Source organism: Eimeria mitis, genomic scaffold (genome assembly GCF_000499745.2).
Source record: "Eimeria mitis Houghton genomic scaffold, Emh_scaff410, whole genome shotgun sequence".
NCBI lineage: Eukaryota > Apicomplexa > Conoidasida > Eucoccidiorida > Eimeriidae > Eimeria > Eimeria mitis.
Genome location: NW_013572428.1, coordinates 9,517 through 10,150, shown reverse-complemented (window position 1 = coordinate 10,150; position 634 = coordinate 9,517). Strand labels below are relative to the sequence as shown.

At 53.9% G+C, this 634-nt stretch overlaps 1 protein-coding gene across 1 annotated transcript in view; it reads left to right on the top strand.

Moving 5' to 3' along the window:
- Positions 1-66: 66 nt before the first annotated feature.
- The window catches only part of EMH_0011310 (uncharacterized protein), a gene marked incomplete at both ends in the record, with an annotated part of 2,038 nt that continues 1,470 nt past the window's right edge, over positions 67-634 (top strand). Inside the window, one exon of the mRNA XM_013499219.1 lies at positions 67-158. Within this exon, the coding sequence (XP_013354673.1) occupies positions 67-158 (92 nt within the window). The remainder of the gene's footprint in view (positions 159-634) is intronic.

The window sequence follows — 634 nt, the reverse complement described above, 5'->3', positions numbered from 1 at the left end:
CTGCTGCTGCTGCTGCTGCTGCTGCTGCTGCTGCTGCTGCTGCTGTTGCTGCTGCTGCTGCTGCTGATGCTGGTGGTGGTGGTGGTGGTGGTGGTGGTTGTGGTGGTGGTGGTGGTGGTGCTGATGATGATGATGATGTTTGTGTTGGTGTTTTTGCTGTTGCTGCTGCTGCTGCTGCTGCTGCTGCTTGTCTTGCTGCTGCTGCTGCTGCTGCTGTTTGTGCTGCTTTTGCTGCTGCTAATGCTGCTGTTTGTGTTGCGGCTGTTGCTGTTGCTGTTGCTGTTGCTGCTGCTGCTGCTGCTGCTGCTGTGTGTGTGTGTGTATGCTGCTGCTGTTTATGTTTGTGTTGCTGCTGCTGCTGCTGCTGCTGCTGCTGGTGTGTTTGCTGCTGCTGCTGTTCGTTCTGGTGCTGCTGCGTGTGTTGCTGCTGCTGCTGCTGCTGCTGTTGCTGCTGCTGCTGCTCGTATTGCTGCTGCTGCCTGCAGTGTTTTTGTTTGTCTGATGCTAACAGCTACTCCGCTGCTGCTGCTGCTGCTGCTGCTGCTGCTGCTGCTGCTGCTGCTGCTGCTGCAGTCTTCTTGCTTCTGTGTTTTAACTAAGAAAGCTAAATAGAGACAAAACAAATAAATAAAAT